This window comes from Bos javanicus, chromosome 21 (assembly GCF_032452875.1).
Source record: "Bos javanicus breed banteng chromosome 21, ARS-OSU_banteng_1.0, whole genome shotgun sequence".
In the NCBI taxonomy this organism is placed as follows: Eukaryota; Metazoa; Chordata; class Mammalia; order Artiodactyla; family Bovidae; genus Bos; species Bos javanicus.
The window spans coordinates 24,467,512-24,487,083 of NC_083888.1; the positions used below are offsets into that span (position 1 = coordinate 24,467,512).

General features: G+C 39.5%; 2 protein-coding genes across 3 annotated transcripts in view; one reads left to right on the forward strand and one right to left on the reverse strand.

Moving 5' to 3' along the window:
- The window catches only part of HDGFL3 (HDGF like 3), a 79,700-nt gene that overhangs the window by 45,680 nt on the left and 14,448 nt on the right, over positions 1-19,572 (forward strand). For both annotated transcript variants that reach the window (XM_061394541.1, XM_061394540.1), the window contains exons 2-5: positions 4,874-4,950; positions 9,818-9,956; positions 12,634-12,792; positions 16,843-16,989. In XM_061394541.1, the coding sequence (XP_061250525.1) occupies positions 4,874-4,950; positions 9,818-9,956; positions 12,634-12,792; positions 16,843-16,989 (522 nt within the window). The remainder of the gene's footprint in view (positions 1-4,873; positions 4,951-9,817; positions 9,957-12,633; positions 12,793-16,842; positions 16,990-19,572) is intronic.
- TM6SF1 (transmembrane 6 superfamily member 1) overlaps positions 4,944-19,572 on the reverse strand; it is a 56,012-nt gene continuing 41,383 nt past the window's right edge. Inside the window, exon 10 of the mRNA XM_061394538.1 lies at positions 4,944-5,739. Coding sequence (XP_061250522.1) covers positions 5,695-5,739 — 45 coding nt within the window. The 3' untranslated portion in view covers positions 4,944-5,694. The remainder of the gene's footprint in view (positions 5,740-19,572) is intronic.

Consider the following 19,572-nt stretch of genomic DNA (forward strand, 5'->3'; position numbering starts at 1 on the left):
ATGCAGTTGCTGGTCATACTTGCTGACCAGTCGTTTCAGCATTCTATCTTAGGAATTATTCAAAGATGCAGAGATTATCTTTTAATTAATTTAGTTATTAGTCCGAGGTCTTAAAGTTTACCATTGGAAACTGTGTTTGATCTTAACATCCCACAGAATATAATTACTGTTGATACAGGAAAGTTTGTCAGAATTGTAATTTAAGTTTACATTTTCCTTACTCCTAAACATTATATGGAAGTAATACTAGCTTATCAGTAGACTCTTTTAAGTTCAGATGTAAATTAGTATCTTCATGAGAAACCCCAATTTTATTATTTTTTTATTTACTTATGTTACACTCTGCAATGATTAAATCCAGATAAAGACAAATAGTTGTTTTTAAACCAGAATTGTAAACCAGTCTGATTTGTTCAAAGATTCACTTTGATTACTTAAATTTGGATTCATGTATAAAAATATTCTTGTGAGAAGGGTGTTTTCCCTTAAGAGGCCACCACATTTAATATAGTGGAGAAGGAAATGGCAACCCACTCCAGTGTTCTTGCCTGGAGAATCCCAGGGACGGGGGAGCCTGGTGGGGTGTCGTCTCTGGGGTTGCACAGAGTCGGACATGACTGAAGTGACTTAGCAGCAGCAGCAGCACTCCTTTAAAAGATTGAGAATTTTATGTACATTTTATACTTTTTTTAAAGTATTAGGCAAATAAATGTGCACTGATGCAATTTTGCAGTCTCAGTGCAAAACTGCTGCAGATTTAAGCAAACTTAGTTAATCATAGGAAACAAAGGTGGCTCATCTTGAGGACTCCCAGCAGGAGGGTGGAATGTCTTATCATTAACCTCTGAAACAGCTAGGGAGCCCCTCTACATTTTTGGTGGGAATATGATTTGGTGCAGCCCCTCTGGAGAACAGTATGAAGGCTCCTTAAAGGTCTAAACATAGAGCTGCCATGTGACCCTAGTCCCACTCTTGGGCATATATTCCAGAGAAAAATGTAGTCTGAAAGAACGCATGCACCCAAGTGTGCGTAGCTGGAGGTTCTTAAAACACTGATTCTTGGGCCTAACCCGCAAGGTGTCTGAGTCAGTTGGCCTGGGTTGTGGACTGAGAAGTCACATTTCTCCTGAGTCCTCAGGTGGTATTGATGGCGAGGGCCCAGAGATGAGACTCGGAGAACAAGTTTCCTAGGAAACATGAGGCCCCTCCCTCCAGGCCCCACCTCCTCGGGCCCAAGGGACAGTCTCAGTTTCTGCCTGACCTCCCCGAAGTGTCTCTTCAGCGAGCAGAGCAGACAAACAAAGAACAATAACAAGAAGTACTCTGCGTTCACTTTTTTAATTTCTTGAGGATTGTTATGTTCCTTTATATTAGATTTTTGTAATCTTATTAGTATCTATAACTCAATAAAAACAAAACTCTTTCGTTTTAAGAAATTTATATCTAATTTGTTAATACCCTTCCTAGAAAAAGGAAAATCTTTCAAACTCATGCAAGGAAGGGTAAAGACTCTTTCGAGTATAGACACACACAGAGGCCTCAGCTTCAGGTCTACAGCTTCAGCTGCAGGTTAAAGGACGCACTAAATTCATACACTTAACTGATCTGGATCTCAAAGGGCTTTTCTTCTTTCCAGTAAAAGCAGGACTTATTCTTCTACAACCAGAAGACTGTTGTACCAGATTATTTGCCCTGTCATACCAAAAAGAAACTAGATCCCCAGCCTCCTATTATGGGGGAATAACACTGGCTATGTGCAAACCAGAATCAGAACTGAACATAGCCAAGAACCAGAAATAAAAGTGAAAATAAAATTCAGGAAAGCAGAAACAGTAGAAAAACAGAAGCTCCGGTACTTTGGCCACCTAATGTGAAGAGCCAACTCATTGAGAAAAACCCTGATGCTGGGTAAGACTGAGGGCAGGAGGAGAAGGGGGCGACAGAGGACGAGACAGGTGGATGGCATCACTGACTCAATGGACATGAGTTTGAGTAAACTCCAGGAGATGGTGAAGGACAAGGAAGCCTGGCGTGCTATGTCCGTGGGGTTGCAAAGAGTCAGACACAACTTAGTGACTGAACAACAACAACTGAAGATAAGTATTCACTCTAGAAGCCAAAACAAACACAAAAACCAGTGCCTCAGAGGTGCACTCTTTAATTAGATCAAGAAGGTATATCCACTTGAACAGCTCGGTATAATTCCAAAACTGTCAATGCGTAATTTTCAGAACAGAGACTCTCAATAAAATACAGTGAGTGCATGTCAACTTTTAACACCTTTTTGAGGGAACCAGAGTGATGGTAAAGCCTCTGTCTTGACACTGTTTATCACAGGAGGCATGAACTCAGATATTCAGAGGCCAAGCAAGTCATATAAATAAGGGAAGCAGGCACCTAAAGGATCACCTGGAGAAAGGTAGACAGGTTACACCTGAGAGAGCAGACCTTGTCTGCAGGCAGCTCGATCATCTTCAACTGATTGTTGCCTTGTGGGAATCAGGCTTAGTGTCGCTCAGCCCTGTCTTCAGTATTTTTTCCACAGAAGCTATTACTTTGGATTTTAGTAATGAATCTTCCAGTATTAAACTGTTGACAACTAATTCAGTATTTTTAAAACACTGTATGAGCCAAACAAAGCATTTCTTCAGGCTGGACATGGGCCTAAGAGCTATCAGTTTGTAGCTTCTACAGTAGATGTTAGTTACATAACATTACAGCAGAGGAAGAGTTCAATCACAAGTTATGTCTTATGTGAAAGAAAAGTTTTAAAAGATTTTTTAAAAAGATTCACTTTCAGTTTTCTCACAGGAGTGGAAAAAAAACCTGATGTGATACTGTTTTGTCAGCTAGCAATTCAGTGCCCCCACATACATAAACATATGCATTTCCATATTTCTGTTTTTTGTTCTTTAAAATATGTTCACTTTCTGGAGATCTGTATCATAGCAGTGTGAATAGTCTTAACGTTACTGAACTATACGTTTAAAAATGGGTAATATGGAAAATTTTATGTTAGGTCTTTTTTACCACAATAATATATGTGTGTGTATATATATAAAACTGAAAATATATTGAGTTTTATTCAGAATGAAATTATTCATTTTAAATTGTCCTTACAGGGTAGTGTATTGAAATGTAACATATACAAGGTTTACACAGAAGTTGTATAGTAAGTGGGCTTCCTTCCTTAGTGGCTCAGATGGTAAAGAATCTGCCAGTGATGCAGGAGACCCAGATTCAACCCCTAGGTCAGGCAGATCCCCTGGAGAAGGGAATGGCAACCTACTCCAGTATTCTTCCCTGGAGAACTCTATAGACAGAGGAGCCTGGCGGGCTACAGTCCATAGGGTCACAAAGAGTCGGACACAGTTTAGTGACCAACACTGTATAGTAGGTAACGGGCAAGCCTAAGAGACAAGGAGATAATTTGAAAGGCTGCTATGGCCTTGTCAAAAGATCATGAGAACTTTTTTAGGGAACTAAATTTAGTGATGGGAATGGTATTCAATTTGGAGACATTTCAGGAGCCAAATTGGAGAAGTTGATGAAAAACTGAACATAGTGCTTGAGGAAATAATAAAAAGATAAAGGTTTCTTTCTTGGTAACTGAGTGTGCCAATCCATGAGACAGGAAACAAAACAAATTCAGAGAAAATTAGTTCAGTTCTAGACAAGGCATGGGATCTCAGGACTTGAAGGAAACCTAGAGGTTACCTAGTACAACCATCTCATTTTGCAGATGTGAAAGTCTAATATTAAGTGATGTTTTCTATATCAGTTTAAGTCAGAAGGCAGACTTAATTACACGTTTCTAGACTCAAAGTCCATCTTCTCTCAGTATGCCAGAACATCTGTTCTGTGACACATGGTTCATTCAGTTCAGAGATGAAGTTGTGATATTTAGTAATCATCAGGCTGTTGCCATATGTTAGTTAAGAAGGCCTTAGATTTCTTCAAGACACTGGATACCAGACACTTCCTTGCTCTATAAACTACAAGTATGTCTCTTCTCCTATTCATAGCCTTGTCTTAATTTTAAGCTGCTTGCAGGACCTATAAATGAAAATGGTTTGAAGGTATTTATAAATTCAAGCCTGGAGTTCAAAAGAAAGGCGGGGGTTGCAGACGGAGATTTAGAAGTCAAGGACCACTTCTTGAAACATTCTAGGAAATAATGGGTCTATATGTAGCATTCTAAAGAGTTTGGAAGTTCTCAAACTCAGCTGTTATGTAAGAACTGATGGATCTGGGGAAGACTGATGATGTTTACCTTTAAAAAGTCTCAGAGGTTTCAGGTGCACAGCTCTGAGAAGCTGTTAAAGGATTTGACGCAATTGAATATGCTTTTAAAAACATGGTTCCAACTTCACCTTGTGGGGAGAGTCTTGTAGTAGACTACAAGACTACTACTACTTGTAGTAGTCCAGGCAAGAGATACCTTTTAGCCACTATATAATATTTTGTTAATTTTCCATAATTATCATATTTTGTAATGCTTATGTTTCTAGGGAGTGTGTGTGTATGTGTAAAAATTTGCTGCTATCCCCCCAAAGTGCATCTTTTTTGTTTCTTTGTTATTCTCTTGTATTACTTCACCAGGACAGATTCCCAAGTGTAATTCTATTGAGCTGAAGGAGGTGAGTAGTTTTGGCTCCTGATTATGTGTTGCCATAATGGTTACCATCAGTTCACAGAGTTACTCTCCATATGATGTGTCAATATGACCTCTAGAATCATTTTAATAAGGTTCAGGGAAAAGAAAAATGACTGGGATTTTTATTAGAGTAATTTTATTTTGAAAATAGCAATAAATTATCATGACAGTGTTTGTTCGTGTTTATGCTATTTAACCTGATTTTATTTTTAACAGATCGATGAACTCCCAGAGGGAGCTGTGAAGCCTCCAGCCAATAAATACCCTATCTTCTTTTTTGGCACCCACGAAACGTAAGTCAACAAAACAACATAAATTTTCAACAGTTCTGATTTGATTCTGCTAGATGACATATGTTGTTAACAATCACTTTATATTATTTTATATGCTTTTAAAATCATTATAACCACTTATATAAAATTACAAAGGTAATCTATCTTTTCTTAATCTCAAGATTTTTCATTTATTTTGCTTTTTAATGTCATTTGTTTCTGCTTAAATGTTGGGCATGACCCAGAAGTTTCTTTTAGGATACTTCTCAGTCCTAGGGTGGCTTCCTTAGCATTTCCAGTCATTTCTCTTGTAGCTCGTATATGTTTCCCTGCTAGAAACATATGTCTTCCATTCATATTTCACAGTCTCTCGGGCCTCTTCACAGTTTGTCAGTCTCTGAAGGAAACATACCACCTTTGTAAGTTTTCATAATTCTGTTGGTCACTTAGTACAGGTTAAACTGTTGAATAAAGGAAACTGAAAATACAGTGTCTCAAATAATATAGGAGTTTACTATTTTTTTTTTTTAAACAACCAGAGAGAGGCAGATACATCAAGGTGGGTAGTCAGCTCTGTTCCAGGGACCCAGGTTTCTTCTATTGTGTTGTTCTGCCATTCCATGGGGGTATTGGTCTTGTCTGCTTATTTTGAAAAATGAACAAAAAAGCAAAAACTGGCTCAGCAGCCCCCATGCATCTTCCAGATATGTCACTTATACTTTTGTTTATTCCAGTGACAAGAACTTGGTCAGTCATCAGGCCATATCAAGCTGTAAGGAAGCTGGAAACATGGTCTCTAGCCAGGCAGCCCTGTTGGGAAACAAATTGGGAGGAGTAATCCATTAAAAGGAAGAAGATGGTCATGGGTACTAGGGAACAGTAGGCAACCTTGACACACTGAGAACACATATGGTTGTTTACAACAAGGACACAAATGGAATAGGAGTTGCAAATGGGAGCAAAAGCTAAAAACTATGATGAAATCTTGGAAGTCTTCAAAGTCAGGGCCGTCCCTATGTTTATGTGAATGCTAGCAGAGCCAGGCGTGAACTTCTCCTTACTTTGCTGTTTCTCGCACCCTTACATCTTCCTTATTCTCCTACGAAAGAGAGTTAGCCAGGAGAGGGCCCTTTAAGTCCTGGTTCTTGCTTGTCTTCATCTGAGAAACATTTATGTTTTCTTTCAAGAGGTTAGTTTTCTTTTCTTTTCTTTGTTTTGTTTTTATCTAATAGACACTTGTGGACAATGCAACTTAACACGTTTTTCTCCTTGAAGAGGTTGCTAGAGGCTTAGAAATAAATGTTTTACCAAAGTAATAAGTGCTCAGGGCTTTGTGATACCTATTTTTGTATTTCCCTCATTCCTAACTCTGTTTTGTGTCCATACATTATTTTGCTTTTCCTTTAGGACTTAATTCTAAGTGATCTGATTGTATATCTAGAACAAGACAATTTAATAAGCAAGATTGTTACATTCCCACTATATACACCAAAGTCACCCATTTACTCATATTATGTGATGACTTTCATTCACTTAGTAAATATTTTCTGGGTATTCTTTGAGGCACTTGAAATAAAAATTGCCCTTTAAGAGCTTGCCTCCTGGTATATTGCTAATAAATGTAACAGAATCATTCCAGGGAACAGTATGAAGGATTATATGGAGCTCTTTCTTGTAGCATCCTTAATATAAGTCAGTGGCATAATTCCAAGTCTCAATTCAGTAAAAGAATTTCTACCAAGGAGCAGTGTGTTACGGTCCATTTGTGAATTTTCTGCTGGTTTGATCATCCAGGAGTAGATTTTAAAACATCTAGAGGACAGTGAACTTCAGAAAAATTGTTACAAGATTGTTTCAGCTGATCATTTACTAGGTATTGGGTGTCCTTGAACCTGAGATTATATGCCCTGGCAAGTGCCTAATACTCAGTCTGTCTATGAAGGCAGAGATTATGTGAATGTTGCTAAGCCCTGTATACACAGTGCTGTGCACAGTGCCTGGCTTATGGCAGGTGTTTTCAAAAATAGCCATTGAATGAATTGAAACTGATTCAATGAAATAAATGCAGTGGGGGGAAAGTATGTGAAAAGCGAGGAATTTAACAAGAAAACTATCAGCAGGAGCACCCCCCAGGCAGAGCCAGAATTCTTGGAACATGGCTGTGAATCTGTTGCTCAGACAGACAGGAGATTGGAGCCCAAATTTATTCTGCCACATATAACTCTACCCCTGTAGTTTTAGTCTGGATAATTCTTAAGGCAGCCTTTGCCAGGAAAAAAAAATAACATTCTTAGAGCATATTACTTTGAACAATTTTATTTTCTGGTCTACCCTTTAAAATTTATAAAACATACAGCAAAGTTAACCAATTGAAAGGAGATTTGATTTGTGGAATTATCTGTAAACCAGAAAAACCCGAGATCATCTATCAAAAATAAGAATTTGTTTTAGAATAGCTCATTCAATCAATGTCCCTCTTTCTGGCAATAGCTCACATGGCCAGTTGAATCATTAACCCTGGCTCCTGTGGCATAAAGTACAGACAGGCTCTGGTTAGCATCAGTAGCTGACATGAACCTCAGGCAGCTTAGCCCACAGTTAATTCCTATACCTAGAGTCAAGGACGACTGGAGAAAGGTCAAAAGCTGTAGTCTAATAATTCATGTCAAATTGCTCTGCAAGTGAAATCACCAGACCCAAAGTCACATGTCCTTCTCATGCTCAGTTTGATTAAAATGTCCAGTAACCTAATAAACTATCTCTGGATGCAGTGAAATGCAATCATGCTGAACAGTTAAAGTTGAACAACCAAAGAAGATGTGGTGATTGGGGTCAGAAAGCATGCTTGGGTGATTTTATCAACTTGAATTCTTGATCAGCTGGGCAGTGTAAGGAAGGGACCAGTACTAAGATCCAGTCAGAAAATGGAATTTATAAAATCAACAGTTAACTGTTAACCCATTGTCTCAAAGTTTTCAATATCACTTCTGCTGATAAATTCTAAATACACACCTCTAGCACAGACGTTTTCCCTAAATTCCAGATCACTTGCCCAGTTGCCTACTTGACATCTTCACTGGGATATCTAACTAGGTTTTCAGATTTAACATCCAGAACTGAACGTGTCACCTTCAAATCTTGTTCTCTCAAAAATCTTGCGTTTCAGTATATTAAGTCCATTCTTCTAATTTCTCAGTCTGTATCCTTGGCAGGTGTGTGTGCGTGCTCAGTCATGTCCGACTCTTTGAGCCCATGGACTGTAGCACACCATGTTTCTCTGTCCCTGAGATTTCCCAGGCAAGAATACTGGACTGGGTTGCCATTTCCTTCGCCAGGAGATCTTCCCGACCCAGAGATCGACCCGGCATCTCCTGCATTGGCAGGTGGATTCTTACCACTGAGCCACCTGGGAAGCCCATATCATTGGAGATAGCCTCAGTTCCACCCTCTCACATGCCATATGCGACTCATCAGCAAATCACCTTGGCTCTTTCTGGAGAGTGAATTCAGAATCCAGCCACCTCTCACCAACACCCTGGTCCTAGTCACCATTGTTACTTCAGTAGCCTCTAATTAGTCTCTCCACTTCTGCCCTAGTACCCAGACCTTCAGTGTGTTTTCAGCACAGCCAGAGTGACCCTTTTAAAACACAGATTGTCACACTCAGAACCGTTAATGGCTTCCCATCTGACTCAAAGCCTTTATAGTGGCCTCAAAGCCCCAACACGATCGTGCGCCCATACTGGTACCTTTCTGACCTCGTCTCACAACTCTCTCTTCACTCATTTCACTCCAGATACATTAGGCATTCTTCCACCTCAGGGCCTTTTATACTTGCTCTTCCTTCAACTTGCTCTCCTCTTCCCCAAATAACCACATGGGTCCCTTCTTCACCCTCTTCAGTTCTTGGATGTTCCCTTTTCAGTGAGGCCTTCCCTCTTGATCTGTATTTCTAAAACTGTTAAAATCCACCCCAGTCCTTACTATCCCCTTTTTCTGCGTCATCAATAGATTTATTTATTTTTAGCACATGGTACTATATTTTATTTATCTTTTCTGTTGTCTAGATTCCTACCCTTGCTACTAGAATGTATGCTCTATGAGGGCAGAGATGTTCATCTTTTTGTTCCCTGAAGAACGCCGAGCGCCTCTAGAACAGCTGACACTTTAGAGATGTTCAGTAAAATGTGAATAAATGAGTCTCAGTTTGAAATGCATCTCAGCCAGGCTGTGGGCCCCACTGTGTCATCTGCCAGATTAATGTCATAGACAGTAATGCTGAAGACTTTAGTTTAAATGCTTGGATCTCTAGGCCAGCCTCAGGATTTATTCTCATTTTCTTTTCATAATTATAACTAATTTAAGATTAGGTTTAAATTGGATGATTCTATCTAGTTTGCCACTTCTAATTTTTTTCTTGTCTAATGCCTCATTAAACACTAATGATTTTTTAATTTATAGAAATAATAAATATACTAATGTGGCATATAGAGATAGAATCATTTTTTACTCCACTGTTTATGTTTTTACACCCCTTACCTATGAAAGATTAGCATATATAAGTCTTAGTGTAAGATGATTTAAGTGGTCAAAGTAGACATCTTTAAAACTACTTGTTTAACTAAAAATCAATTTCAAAACAAAAAAGAAATTAGTAATTTAAAATCAAAGCAACACAGTCAGTGTTGCTGGCCTGTATACCTAGCTGTCCATTTTTTTCTACCTTGAATTATGTGTGCAAAACATCTTGTGATATGTGCCTAACTCAGAGAGTTTATACATACTTACAATTTATATACTAAGATATGCTCTGACACCTGAGTTGATATTAAAAATACCTTACATTTGAAGGTCAGATGTCAAATCTCTTTCTGATGTGTCTCTGCAGTGCTTTTCTAGGTCCCAAAGACCTCTTCCCTTACAAGGAATACAAAGACAAGTTTGGAAAATCAAACAAACGGAAAGGATTTAATGAAGGATTGTGGGAAATAGAAAATAACCCAGGAGTAAAGTTTACTGGATACCAGGTGACAGTTTACTTCATTATCACTTGCTGTATCTCATTTTTTAATTTTAACTCTTTTTTCAATCTTTCTTGTGTGTCCTTTGTATTAACAATTACCCACCACCGATCTGAAGTCAGAATTCTGTCTTGCTCCAGTCGCACTTTGGATTAAATGTTCAGGCATACGTTGCTATGTTGCACTTCACAGATAGTGCATTTTTTACAAATCGAAGGTTTGTGGCAACCCTGCTTTGAGCAAGTCTGTTGACCTTGTTTTTCCACCAGCCCTTGCTCACCTTGTGTCTTGGCTTCTTATTTTGGTAATTCTCTCAGTATTTCAAACTTTTTCATTATTCTTCTATTTGTTAATAGTATCCAATGATCTTTGATATTACCATTATAATTGTTTTGGGATGTCACAAACCCCACCCATATAAGACGATGAACTTAACTGATGTGTATGTGTTCATGTTGTGTGTGTTCTGAGTGCTCCACTGATGAGCCGTTCCCCTGTCTCCCTCCCTCTCCTTCAGCCACCCTGTGAGACACAATATTGAAGTTAGGCCAGTTAATGACCCTGCAGTGGCATCTAAGTATTCAGGTGAAAGGAAGAGTCAAGTCTCTCACTTTTAATCAAAAGCTAGAAATGATTCACCTTAGAAACTAAGGAAGTCATGTGGGAAACTGGCATGGGCCTAAAGCTAGGCCTCTTGGAGCCAAACAGTTAGCCAAGTTGTGAATGCAAAGAAAATGTTCTTGAAAGAAATTAAGAGTACCACTCTGGTGAATGCATGAATAATAAGAAAGTGAAACATCCTTATTGCTGCTATGGAGAAGGTTTGAGTGGTCTGGATTGAAGATGAAACCAGTCACAAGATTCCCTTCAGCCAGAGCCTAATCCAGAGCAAGGCCTAACTCTCTTCAATTCTGTGAAGGCTGAGAGGGGTGAGGAGGCTGTAGATGAAAAGTGTGAAGCTAGTAGAGGTTGGTGCCAGAGGCTTAAGGAAAAAGCTGTTTCTATAACATAAAGTGCAAAGTGAAGCAGCAAGAGCTGATACAGAAGCTGCAGCAGGTGATCCAGAAGCTCTGGCTAAGGTGCGTCATGAAGGTGGCTACACTAAACAACAGATTTTTTGGTGTAAATGACACAGCCTTCTATTGGAAGGTGCCCCCTAGGACTTCCATAGCTAGAGAAGAGACTTCTTCTGCTGACTTAGCTTCAAAAGATAGCCTGACTCTTGTTAGAGGCTAATTCAACTGGTGGCTTTAAGTTGAAGCCAGTGCTCATTGACCATTCTGGAAATCCTAGAGTCTTTAAAGATCGTGCTGAATCTACTCTGCCTGTGTTTTATAAATGGAACACCGAAACCTAGATGACAGCACCATGTACTGACCACATGCTTTACTGAATATTTTTAAGGCCACTCTTGAGAACTACTGCTCAGAAAAAAAGATTCCTTTGAAAATATTCCTGCTTATTGACAGTGCATCAGGCTACCCACAAGCTCTGATAGAGATGTACCATGAGATTAGTGTTGTTTTCCTGCCTGCTAACACCATATCCATCTGCAGTCCATGGATCAAGGAGGAATTTAGACTTTAAAGTCTTATTATCTAAGAAATACATCTTATAAAGCTATAGTGGCCATAGTTGGTGACTCCTCTTACAGATATGGGGAAAAGTTGATTGAAAACCTTCTAGAAAGGATTCACCATTCTAAATGCCATTAACAACATTTATGATTCAAAGGAAGAGGTCAGAATATCAACATTAAGAGGAATCTGAAAGAAGTGGATTCCAACCCTCATGGATGACTTAGAGGGCTTCAAGACTTCACTGGAGGAAGTAACTGCAGATGTGGTGGAAATGGCAAGAGAATTAGAGTTAGAAGCAGAGCCTGGAGATACAATTTCACTGTTGCAGTCTGCTGTTAATACTTGAATGGATAAGGAATTGCTTGTTACAGATGAACAGAGTGTCGTTTCTTGAGATGAAAGCTATTCCTGGTAAAGATGTTGTGAAGGCTGTTGATGTGACAACAAAGGATTCAGAATATTACATAAACTTAGTTGATAGAGCAGTGACAAGGTTTGAGAGGATTGACTCCAGTTTTGAAAAAAATTCTGTGGTGGCTAAAATGCTGTCAAACAGTGTTGCCTGCTACAGAGAACTCATTCGTAAGAGGCAGAGTCACCTGATACTGCCATGTCGTTGTCTTTAAGTTGCCAGAGCCACTCCAACCTTCAACCACCACACTGATCAGTCAGTAGCCATCTACGTGACTGACCCTCCATCAGCGAAAAGGTTAGGACCCACTGAAGGCTCAGATGATGATTAGCATTTTTTAGCAGTAAAATATCTTTAAGGTATATACATAGTTTTTTTAGACATAATGCTACTAATTTTTATATGCATTGAGGAACCAAAAAATTCATGTGACTTGCCTTTTTGTGATGTTTGCTTTATTGTGGTGGTCTGGAACTGAACCTAAAATATCTCCCAGGTATGCCTGTAATTCTGTTACTCTAAGAGGGTTCATGTCAAGTGGTCACTGGAAAATTGAAGTTGATAGCCCTTTATTTTGAAAATCTAGAGTAAGCTGAACTTTTTCTAATTAAAATAGAATGATTGTTTTTGCAGTCTACGATCTTTGCTATTTTTCAAAATGTAATTAGCTAATATTTTATTTTTTTCTTAGGCAATTCAGCAGCAGAGCTCTTCAGAAACCGAGGGAGAAGGCGGGAATACCGCTGATGCAAGCAGTGAGGAAGAAGGCGACAGAGTAGAGGAAGATGGAAAAGGCAAAAGAAAGAGTGAAAAAGCAGGCTCAAAGAGGAAAAAGTCATACACTTCAAAGGTTACTAAGAAACCTTTCCCCTTGTTAATACATATAGAAATATATCAACTCTTGAGCCTCTTCCTTTAGAGACAGTAATACATCTGAAGGGAATAGGCAGGTAATCTTAGACGTGAGGGTAGCTGCTATGGACTCACGTAAGGGCTATTTGACCCTGAAATACCGCCTTCTCAGTTGGAGGAGGAGTGTTCTTCAATCAAGGGTGTAAGAGTAGGTATCCCTCTGATAACTGTCCCCAGATGAGCTCTGAAGAATTTAAGAATGTAGGAGACTTCAGTACGATTTAGGACTATGTCTGTTACTGTTTATGGAAGCATAGAGATAGACTCAGACTCTTGTCTTTTTTCTTTAAAGACTGTATTTTGTCGCTTTATTTGTTCAGTCCTATTTCCTGATCACCTGTTCTATGTCAGACACTGTACTAGGTAGATACTAGTGAGCAAATCCAACTCCAGTCCTACCCTCCTATAACTTATCATCCAGTGGGTTGGGGGTGGAAACACAGAGTAAAAACCAATAATGAATATAAATTCTGGAAGGGCTATGAAGGAAATGAATGGGAGCAGGGAATGACAGAGTACATCCATTGAGATAGAGTGGCCAGGCCTTCCTGAAAAGACTAAGTTTATGCTGAGACCTGAAAGAATCTGGAAGGAAGAGCTGTGTGTGGCAGACTCTGAAGGTGGGGAGGGTTTGACATGTTCCTGAATTGCAACAAGACAGGCATCAGGATCAGGAAGGAGAGACCAGCAAAGGCTAAACAATGGAGACTGGTATGCCATGCTGACAGCTTACTGACCAGAGATGTATTAAATATGTCTTTGATTATCTGAACGGTATTGACCAGAGACGTTTCAGTATTCACATACATAACAAACCACTGGCCACAGTTATAGTTTCTGCCTGTGATCAATAATGTGTTAAGGAGTTTGAATTTTATTCCAAATGTAACAATGATTTGTTGGAGACATGACATGATCCTTGATTTACAAATCAAAAGTTTAGGTTTTTCATACAGTAATTCAGAAATGCAGTTGAAAAAACTGATATTGTGGAAGTTTGTTCACTTTATAGAAACTTTAAGCAGGATAAATGGATCTTTGAAGATAAAAATTGGTACAAGTTTTGCTGTAATTGGTCTGTCACAAAGGTGAATGAATCCTTAGAGAAATTACTTCTGTTTAGACTGTGGTATTTAGTGACTGGATATACTTAGGAAACTCCTTAAAAACAAGTATCACGGGTTTATTAGACTGTCAGCATTTTATTTTACAGTCTGTAAAACCCACCCAACTGCCATACAGATACAATTGTATGAATACATACTACTTCCTGTACACCTCATGAAGAACATGGTATCTGCCTTAAATGAGGATAAAGTTTGCAAATGACAGCAAAATAGTTAGAAAAATAACCCCTGTGGAAGACTGGATCTCCCACAGGGATTTTTTTTTTTTTTTAGGGATTATTTTTTAAGCTGAATTTCTTTTAGCATTTTGGACTTCACTTACACACCCAACTGAATTTATTTTATTTAATTCATGATTGTCTGCTGAGCTTCTATGAAATGTGTTGTGCTACCCTAAATTACCTAAGCTTTCTAAGGTAGCCGAGATATTTAATAGTGTGTATATGTGACTTTTAAACATTCTTATTTCATTTCTCTTGTGAAAACCAGAAGTAATGGAACTCTGCCTGGGGTAGACTTACAGTGTAAAGCAATGAAGAGGGAAAGGCATACTATACTTACTAAGGCTTATCTATTTTTAAATTAAAGAATCATTCCCTTTGCTTCCTTCAAGAACACAACTTTTGTGATCATTTGAGAACCATGATTTATTTTCAGCGTCAGCTGTATAAGCTAGCACAATGGTTCTCAAACTTTCACATGCACCAGAATCACCTGGAAACGGGGTTGTTAAAATATATTGCCCAGCGCCACCCCAACCCCAAATTAGTTGGTCTAGGGTAGGACCTTAAATATCCGTGAGCTGAGGTTGCCAGTCTGGGAACCACATACCTGGGGTAACCTCAGTGCTCTCTTTGGCTTTCCAAATATTTCCTTTTGGTTGTGTGTGGTGATTTTTTTTCCCCCTACATCTGTTTATTAAAGTTGAATGATCTTCCTTTGTCACTGAAAACAAGTGGCTCACAAACTTTTCTGACTGCATCCAAGTTAGGTTGAGGGAAGAGTCCCACATCCCCTCTACCTCACCCAATTCTGTTTTTCTGTGGGGAAAAAAAGTTCAGTAATCATAACAAAAAGCCATAGTAGAAGCACACTTGAGGGAGGATATATATATATATATAATCACTTGAGCAGTAAGTATATGTATGATTCATATTGGAGCCATAACAGATACTGGAAAATCGTTAGCAAAACATACTTTGCATAGTAGTTATTTGCTGTAAAAAGGAGGGCTAATCAAGAGAACCTCACAACAGACTGAACTGATGCTGATAGTAAACCATTAGCAATCCTAGTTAAAAACCAAAGACAGCAACAGGTGGATACACAACCAGTTTAAGGCCACGTTGATGAAACTGGTGAAGGGTGGGTCCTTCCCCAAAATTCCAGGGATTGTGAGGATCTGCATACACCCAGTGAGAGCTTCCTAAGGTTATAACATATAGCGTGGCAGCCAGATTTCTCAGTTGAATACTGAATATGACTCATTAGCAAAACTGTAGTAACACCCTATTTCTAGTCTTAAAAAATTATAAAAACTTGAAAAACTATAAAACTTAAAAAATCACTTACAGGGTTACTTGTCTGTATCCTTTGTAGGCACTATAAATTTTAGGGAGCTGTGCCTTATTTTCCATAAGAATTCCAAGTCAGGAACTGTTATTTGAGGATTACTATGTAAAGCAGTTACTCCATTTTTATTATTATACTGTATTTACTAGGAGAACAAAAGTATTTCACCTTTTATATCATCACACTTGATTTAAACTTAAACTCTAGGCACTCCACATTCAGATTATTAAATCTGCTTTCCTTCTATGAAGGAAAATGAAGTCATTTTAAAGGGACATTTGAGGCTTGGTTGGTCGTTTCAGTTAAATAAAATAGAAGCAATGTAATTATAGATTCTGTCACATAGCTAAAAGGTATTTTCTCTTTAAAAGTTGCATTTTAAAATACGGATTGTCTGAGGAAGCTCAAATTTGCTAACTTCATTTTTGTTAAGACCAAAAGTGACTTGGCTTAATGAGTTTTCTTAGCTGTTATTTGCCATGTGCTTAAAGATTCATAAAATTTTTCAGAAAGGAAGTGTAAGTAAAATGCTACATTTTATTTTCTTAAAAGTGCACAGTGGAGCCAGCTTTTGATCATTTTAATGCTGTTCTGCAAAGCAGCTCTGGCTGTGAACTCTAATTGTATTTTCATCCTCACTGCAGAGTTCATCTTGGTTTCAGAAGCAAGATGATAAAAAAGGAGCTAGTTCACCAGTATGGCCTTCAGTTCTTAAATAATTCTCCATAATTTAAAAAATTAAAGTTAATTCAGATCACATGGTGATGTACAAGTTTTGCCAAGATCATGCCGTATATGCCATTGACCTGACAGCATCCATACGTGCTCTGACGTGGGTGTCCATGTATGATCCTCGAGTGTTGATCTTGCTTCTCTGGACCTTACGCTCTGCTGTGAAATGATGGGGAAGGACAGGTGACCTTTAGGGTGCCTCATAGCTCTGTAGCCTTCCTAGAGTGGTCTCCATCAACTGTATTTATTCGTTGATAGTGTTCCAGGTGTGTGACTCTTCATTGTCTGCCCTTCATATCACACTGCCGGAAGAACTAAAAGGTTATCTAGTCCACCTCTACTTCCTTTCCAGCTGGTTAAACTGAGGCCCAGGGAGGTGAGATGACTTGTCCAGGGTTATCTAGCTCAGTCTTAGTACCTGCATGTTGTATCATGCTATATCCTGTATCAGGCCACACAAACTGGATATAAGCCAGCTGTTCCTACATTTCTCACTTAAATTTGTGCAATCAGGGCTCTACTTTTGACTATAATTTTTAACTTGTCTAAACCTTTAGAAATCCTCTAAACAGTCCCGGAAATCTCCAGGAGACGAAGATGACAAAGACTGCAAAGAAGAAGAAAATAAAAGCAGCTCTGAGGGTGGAGATGCCGGCAATGACACAAGAAACACAACTTCAGACTTGCAAAAAACCAGTGAAGGGGTAAGAATATGCCTGTAACGTCTCCTGCCTTCCTGTTCACCTGGAAGGCACTCTGCCTCAGAACAGGGTTCATATCTCAGTGTTAGTAAATGTGGCCTTGGTGATGGAGAACGTGCTCAGCTGGACTTATACATTCATTCTCTGCTCCTGAATTAGTGATGAGCTGCTCACAGTCTGAGAACAAAAGACAGCCAGGTGGGAATTATACCTGCCCATCAGTTTGGAACTCAAACAGGTTCATTCTCTTTTAAACTAACTTCAGCAGCTTGCGAGTTTTTGAAAAGTTAGGCATGAAGTATGAAATGATGAAATGCCACCTCAGAATTTGACAGTTGTATTCTTTTATTATAAAATGAATGGCATGTTCAAAATAGGGTATTTTATACTGCTCCTTCTTTCCTAGAAGCAGTATGTAATTTAATTTACCTAGGGGACTTTAAATATTTAAATATTCAAACTATATGTGAATGTAAATGTTTAAAGTAACCAAGGGGGAAAGTTGTCCACTTTGAATCTTGTTCACTAGTGTTAACCTCTGTCAATAACTTCAAGGTCACAGGCAAGTCAACATCTGTAAAAGTTTTAGTGAAGGCAGATTTGCCCGTGGTCATTTTCCATGGATCTTTATGAAGACTAACTGGACAGCAGCAAATCATTTTAAAACAGTATCCATAAAACAAGTTATTACTCTTTAGTTCTGATTTCATTTCTGGTCTGCTTTTGTCAGTGCTGTTTACCTCTCCACTGTCTCCTGCTTCCAGTAACCCATGTTTATTCCCAAGTTATGACAATTCTAACTACTACATTGTTCCTCTTACACAGCGCAGCTTCACTGTGTCCTCTGCCTGCCTGCCTTCTCTCAACCTCTCCAGTAAATAGACCCCTCCCATTACCTACACACATAGCCCTCCCAGGGACACTGAGCTGCTAACAGTCACCAAAGGCTTGAGTACCTGACTTAGATTTGGTTTTCTTTTTGTCTCACCTGCTACCTTCACCCTAGGTATCTTTAATATGCATATAGCAAAAACTCCCACCACATGTCTCCCCTTTACCACCAACTTCATGTCTGGCTGCACTTCCTGTGACAGAGAAGGCGGCAGTCTACACCCTTACTACTCCATGTGCAGCCTGCAGACCAGTAACATCAACATCATCTGGAGGCTTGTTAGAAATGCAGAATCCAGGCTCAAATCTAGACCTACCAAACCAGAATCTGCATGTTAACTAAACTCCCAAGTTATTCATCCACACATGACAGTTTGAGAAGCACTAAGCTCTACCTTTCTATCGTCAGAGTCCAGAATATCATGTCCTCCTACCTTCTCCAAGGTTACCGCCTCACCCCCATCGCTTGTCCCCCCCTCTCCTGTGCCTTTCCTTTCTTTCCCACTGCTCCTTACTCTCTGCCTCTAAATGGTATTAGGTCTCCCTTACCCTTATAGGAGCTTCCCTTGTGGGTCACGGAGAAGGCAATGGCGCCCCACTCCAGTACTCTTGCCTGCAAAATCCCATGGACAGAGGAGCCTGGTAGGCTGCAGTCCATGGGGTCTCGAAAAGTCGGACACGACTGAGCAACTTCACTTTCACTTTTCACTTTCATGCATTGGAGAAGGAAATGGCAACCCACTCCAGTGTTCTTGCCTGGAGAATCCCAGGGACGGGGGAGCCTGGTGGGCTGCTGTCTATGGGGTCTCACAGATTCGGACACAACTGAAGCGACTTAGCAGCAGCTTGTGGGTCAGCTGGTAAAGAATCCACCTGCAATGCAGGAGACGTGGGTTCAATCACTGGGTTGGGAAGATCCCCTGGAAAAGGGAAAGGCTACCCACTCCAATATTCTGGCCTAGAGAATTCTAGATCGCAAAGGGTCAAATAGGACTGAGCAACTTTCACTTTCACTTTACCATTATAGATACTTCCCTTCTACTATATGTCCTACTCTTTCCACCTTTCTCTTCATCTCTAATTTCTTAAGTTGTTTTTTCCTCCCAGTGTCCATTGTCTCACCCACTCATGACTTAACCCCCAACACTCTTGTTTTTCCTTTGCTATTTCATTGAAACTGCTCTTGTAAAGGTCCCTAGTGATCCTCCCATTGCCAAACCCAGTGTCTGCTTTAGTCTCAGTCTGCAGCATTTAGTACCATTGACCACTTTCTCCTTCTGACTGTGCCTCCAGTTCACTAGTCTCTTCTGCTTCTCCCAGTTTCTTCTCAGTCTCTTTCTAGAGCATTTTCCTCCAGGCTGTCTTGGCACCCTTCTAGTCTGAAAGTTTCTCCTCTGTCCATCTTAGGCACTCTCATGGCTTCAACTGTCATATATGACTGATGGCTTCCCATTCTATATCTCTTGCATTGTAGATTCATTTTTCTGTTAATGAAGCCATCTCTACTTTAATATCTTGAAAGCCACTCAGAAGATAGTTGCCACCAGAAGTAGCAAGAGCAGCAGCGATAGCGGCTGACACTGTGTACCTGTACTGTGCTCAGTGCTGTCCCTGCACTTAGTCCTCACGCAGATCCCAGGAGGCAGGTGCCAGGTGCTCTGCACTTTGTAGCTGAGTAAGCTGAAGCTGAAAGGA